The sequence below is a fragment of the Dendrobium catenatum genome, unplaced genomic scaffold (genome assembly GCF_001605985.2).
Source record: "Dendrobium catenatum unplaced genomic scaffold, ASM160598v2 fragScaff_scaffold_716, whole genome shotgun sequence".
Classification (NCBI taxonomy): Eukaryota; Viridiplantae; Streptophyta; class Magnoliopsida; order Asparagales; family Orchidaceae; genus Dendrobium; species Dendrobium catenatum.
The window spans coordinates 11,590,724-11,596,723 of NW_021319178.1; the positions used below are offsets into that span (position 1 = coordinate 11,590,724).

The 6,000-nt window shown below is 34.2% G+C and overlaps 1 protein-coding gene across 1 annotated transcript in view; it reads left to right on the plus strand.

Moving 5' to 3' along the window:
• LOC110102452 (protein tesmin/TSO1-like CXC 3) overlaps nucleotides 1-5,315 on the plus strand; it is a 43,729-nt gene extending 38,414 nt beyond the window's left edge. Inside the window, exons 9-11 of the mRNA XM_020830795.2 lie at nucleotides 4,324-4,477; nucleotides 4,558-4,901; nucleotides 4,980-5,315. Coding sequence (XP_020686454.1) covers nucleotides 4,324-4,477; nucleotides 4,558-4,900 — 497 coding nt within the window. The 3' untranslated portion in view covers nucleotide 4,901; nucleotides 4,980-5,315. The remainder of the gene's footprint in view (nucleotides 1-4,323; nucleotides 4,478-4,557; nucleotides 4,902-4,979) is intronic.
• The last annotated feature ends 685 nt before the right edge of the window (nucleotides 5,316-6,000 follow it).

Consider the following 6,000-nt stretch of genomic DNA (forward strand, 5'->3'; position numbering starts at 1 on the left):
CTTACTGACAAGTGATGATTTGAGAATGAATATTAATGATATTCTCAACTAGACATTCGCCGTTTGTGAGCTGAAGCAATTTTCAAACTTGTCCACCTTGATAAATTGTTGCTGAAAGTGGATGAATTTTGCTACCTTTATTCGGGTTCTACCTTGTCCTTTCCTTTAATTGAATTCGCGTTCATCGTAATATGATATAAGCTAAAACTAAACAAGATAAACAATTTAAAAACAATATGTAATTATCATAAAAAGTTTATTAATACTCATATACTAGTCTACTATATTACTTGAAATCCTCACATATGAAATATCTGAATTAACATCTGATTTTCTCGTCTGTAAAATATTTAATTAGAAATAGAACTTTAGGTAAAATATTGGAGCTTCAAACATTAATAATGTTTCATAAAAAGTGTATACAAATATCATTTTGGTAACTATTTGTGGAATTTTTTTATTGGCTACATATATCATATACCGTTCTTCGTTCAGCTTTAGGATGTATCATGTTTGTGGAAGTGGTTTATTGCTATCATAAGCTCAAAAGCTATTTGTGGAGGATCCTTTTGCATACATATGAGCCCAGCTTTGTTGTCTTAACTTTACAAATCATCATATACATCTTAAATAAAGGACCTTTTTTGCCTCCAAATGGATTTTACTTTGTCGACATACCTGCGCAGGTTTTCACATTATCAGCCTATTCTTATACATGTTCTTTTTGAAGCATTATATTTAATTTTTTCAGTGGTGGTATTAATTGTGATCATAATGTTGTTGGATTCATGGGGATTTAGGATTATATAGTTGGTGGTGGTTACGGAAGTAGAGGAGCTGGTGTGGGAAGGCTAGGTCATTGACTATTGGATGCTCTGGTTTCGTTATAGAGTAATAATAAAGAGATGAATTTGTGAATAGCTTTTGATGTCTTTCTTGGTGTATGAATTCAAGTGTATATATACACATGATATACAATCTATCATGATAATTACAAATCAAATGTGTTTTTGCAAATCATTAAGATCAGGGAATTAAATATGGCAATCTATTATTGGTAATGATAGTAATTGATATTACGAATTGTAGTAAATCAAATGAGTTATTTTAATATCTAAAATTAGGAAACCAATAGGGGAACATAGTATTAACAATGATTGTAAATTACAAACTTGGCATGTTATTTATATCATCAACAGGCAGAGATTTAGATTTGAATTGATGGGCCAATGAGGTATGTTGAAAGATGGAAAATAACAAGAGGGGGATATTTGTAAAGAAATATAGAGACAATTGTGAGTGATAAAAGATCAAAAATGGCAAGTGATGACTTGCTATGAGAGTGAAGGATGAGAAAAAAGATAAAAGTTGGATGCGGGTTCCAAAAATTCGCGTCCCATCCTCTACGCTGACCCATTTTCCTTCTCTTTGGGTCGTCGAGTAGAGTTTTAACACTTAAGTTTCGAGGCAAATTTTTAGAAGGCAGATTTAATTTTAGATAAGACATTACCCAGAGATTTTGCCCTCATTTTGTGAGAACATTATGATATGAGTCCAGGTTTTTAATTGGTGCTGGCCCCTATAGTTAATTACACCCTCTTTTATGCTTTAAATATTTGATGATTTATTTTAAGTTTAAATATTTAAATTATGATATTTCTTAAAATTTTGAATTTTTATAGGCACTTTGGAATTTGAGAGGCATTTCTGGATATTTGAGGTCCCCTCTTGTTGAGATCTTCTGCCAACATGGCCATCATTGGAGTTTCTATTGGCAATTTTATCTTATTGGTTAAATTTTGTCGACTCTATCTACTTGTTGACAAAGGATCGGGTTCGTCATTGTCTTTATGCTTTTGTTGGTGAATTTTTTTTTTGTATTAGACCTTGAGGGCCTAATATGAAAGTATAAAATAAATATCCTGACTGATGCTGCGATCATATATTCCTTTAACAGTTAGAGCCGAGTTGATTCCTATATATTAAGTTCATTTTTTAACCCGCACAGCATCTTCAGACATCACATATGTGCATCATCATGCTCGTCGGGGCATGAGGATGGAGCATTTCAATATTTAAAAATAATTGTTTGCACTAAGTGATTGTCGCTAAAGTTTGCGCAAAACACCTTATGTTGCTTATACAAGTGTTGCAGATTCGGTGGCGTGGCGTTGTACTTTGTATATTGCACATCGACAACACTTTTAATTCATCTTGTCTTTTGCCAGTTGTTAGTCATCTCAGCATTCATCTTGCAGTAAAGTATTTATGTTGATGAATACATTGTACGATGTTTTAGGAGTCTTTCACTTATCACTTACAGGTGAACTGATTTACCTGATGTGATAGTCCGACATCATAAATTTACTGCCTTGTTTTATTAGTGCATGCAATGTTTACTACGGATTCCCTGCTTCTTACAGTTGAATTGTAGCGTAGCATTATGGGTCGCTCGTTGTCTCTTGCGAGTGAGCTATTATGCATTATAAGCTTTATTGATTTGTTTGTTGATGGTATATTATCAGCGAACATTTAGAAATCACCAGCTCAACTTGTAGGTAGAACGTTGTGTGCATTGCAAACCTTCCACTGTTATGTGTGGGCGAGCTGCGTTGAACACAAATCTTCTAGCGCCACCTATAGATGTTTGCATTTACTATATTTCCTCTGCATCTTGTTTGTAGATAGAATGCTGGGTGTATGACGAGTTTCCTAGTGGTGTTTATAGGTGCTTACATTTGCTACACGTCATCCGTATTTGCTTGGAAGAAGATTAGCGTTTTTTTTACATTGAATGTTGTTGATTGAGGTAGTGTCATAACATTCATTGTAAGATGCTTTGTGTTTATTTGAATTCATCATATGTTTCCTATCAGACTCATGATCCCTAGTCTATATGATTAAGTTGTAAGACTCGCTATCAGACAACTTCTAAGTTAAGTCGTAAGATCCACATTTTATGAAAATTCCTAAATAAATTGCAATGACCCTAAAATCCAAACAATCAAATTTAAACCTATGGCATCTTAGTCTAAAAGGATTAAGTTGTAAGACTTGCTTTTTCAAGCTATTTCCTAAGGGAAGGAATAAGTCCTACCCAAATAATTAAAACTTTCGGGCAGCCTTGCTATAGAGTTAGGTTGTAATACCCATCCATGGGCAACTCATAAATAGAGCAATAAGCCTCATTCCAAATCAAATCCTTGGGTTGCTTTCTACGAAAGCTGTAAGTCCCAATCTAAATCTAAATACTTGGGCTACTTCCTAAAGAAGTCATAAGTTCCGCTCCAATCCAAACTCCTGGGTTACTTCTAAAGGAAGTCATAAATCCCAAACTAAATCAATTTTTGGGTATTCTAATAGATGTAAACCCCAAGACCCAAACACTCACTAAAACTAAAATCCACATCTAACCGCTTTAGTCTATTCGGGATCCCTGAGATGAGGCAACCTATGCCTGCTAATCAGATTCCCTGGATACTACGGTTAATGATTGTTAGTGTTTGTAGATTGAAACTGCGGTATACACGGGACGATGGAACCCTGGGATCTTGATTGGGTTTACCTCCAATTTCTTCATAATTGAGACTAAATTACCTAAAAATTATTTCATCGTTAATCGATAGTTCTCTCTTATGTGTTAAGATGACTAATTAACTATGAGTGCTTGCGCTCATGGGAAGTAAGAACCCCAGATCTTTAAATCCTAACACCACCCTCAGGGAAAATATGATTAATTACAATCTTACTTAAGAGAAATGGAATCCTACAGCTGCAAAGCGAGATTCATGCATTCGTGACATTTTTTCTTGAGCCAACAGTCCTACAGGCCCATAGGCATACCTTTCAGGAGGCAGGGATCTACGAGGCTATATACGCCGCACTTTTTGACTATGGGCGTATTTCTCTTTGTTGGGCCAGTGGTTTTTCTATTTGGCCTGCTCAATCTTTTATTTTCTATACATTTAATTTGGCTGTTCTATACATTTAATTTGGTTGTATTTTTTCTGTTTGTATTTTTTTTTATTATTATTTTTAATGTGTTAGAATGAAACTTTTTACAGTTATTTACAACATCTTTGGTCTAAAATAAGCGGAAACTTGAAATTTTTATTATATTTCAATTCGTCTAAATTGTATTTGTAGCCATTTTTTTCTTGATAAATTTCCAATCTTTCTTCTGAGAACTCGTGTCTTATGTGCTCGTTGCTATATGTGGTTTGTGTTGGCAGCTTGACTTGTTTTGTTTCTTCACATTAACTATAAGCATTTCTGTTTTTCTTAGTAAGTTCATTTTTTTTATTCATTCTTCCGTGCAAATAGGATTTGAGGAAATTGAATTTGAAGAAGACCTTGATGCTTGTGAGAAGGAAGGTGTAAAGTCAGATGATGGCAAAGCTAATGCAAATGTTCCAAAACTTGAGCATAATCATTTATCAGAAAGCATTTTACCCGTCACTCCTTTCCCTTCTTGCAGGTTGACATCCATATGTATATTTTTTTAGTTATTTTCTGTTTTCGTCCTCATATCTGATTATAAAAGATTTCCTTAAATAGGTCTTCTGTTAAATTGCCATTTCTCTCAAGTGGAAAACCTCCTCGGTCTTCTACTCTTTCATTAATGAACAGATCTGAAAATCAACAAGCAGAATGCAAGTCTGACCAGATTTTTCATGATGATGATACTTCTGAAGATTTAAGAGTTAACTCTTCACCTTGTACTGCTGTGAAGACTGCTTCTCCCAATGGGAAAAGAGTTTCTTTACCACTCAATGGATTTGGGCTGTCTCCCAACCTTAAGGGTGGCCGGAAACTGATCCTGAAATCTATTCCTTCATTTCCATCTCTCACTACCGATGCACCCAGTAGCACTCAAATCAATTCTTCTGTATTCAGTTGAGGTACTCTTTAGCTTTATTGCTTCCAATTCTTTTTGCTTATCGTCAACCTATAACCATTTTCTTACCGTTTTTGTTCAGGCAGCTTGAATATGGAGGCTATGTTTTAATTGAATTCTCTTAGGCTGGAATAGCACGAATCGGTCTGTTGTTAGAATTTGTTAATTACTGAGCTATGTACTTTGTAATCTGACGCTTTTTAATCCTTTCTACATATGTTGCTATTGTAATACTGTAAGGGGAGCCTGATATGATTCCTCATGTTATGGTTAACCATGAATGTGGTTTAAGAAAGCAATGATGAGGATGCTTTATGGCATGCATATCACCGCAGGATCTCTACTATTTATAATTTAATTTTGGACTGTAACTTTCTGGTTTTCTTGACGGGTTTAAGGGACTCTAAAGACTTTTCTACATCTTTGTAAAATTTATTTTCATCTATTAAGATGATGTCAGGTTGAAGTTATTTTCATAGTTTTAAAGGTACGTAGTGTTAATATTCCAAGTGATTGCAGGCGTTGTTGCCTTGGTCTTTTTTCCTTTGAATCTCAGTCTCCCACTTTCCCATGGCGTTTTGTTTCTTTCTTGAGCTGTTTTTGTATATCTGAGCACTATTTCTCTATGGCTATTTCTGATTGTTATATTGCTTTACTGGCAATCTTTCTATTAGACGAACTTATGCATCTTTATAATACGAGAAATTATTCTATGTCGAGGCTGGATGTAGCTCTATGTCCGGAGGCGAATCAGGTACATTCATGTTAGGTACTGAGCCATAGTACACATTGAAGAGGTGATGTGATGCATTGTGTTTGGTCTCCAGAAGACGTTTGGCATCCCGAATCCGCAAAGAATAATTAATCTTATAATATAGAGAGTTTTGCATATTTACTTGGAAAATCAATGATAATACAATGTAGGATTTAGCATGAATATTGTAAAAGTTCTATTTATACGTTTTTTTTAATCTTAATGTGTTTGGTCTGCAGCTTGCAAATCTCATATATTGTTTTGAAATTTTTTAAAACGGGAATTTTTTTTTTAATGTGTTAAAAAATAAAAAATTATTTTAAACTCACGTGACAATAACTAACTTATT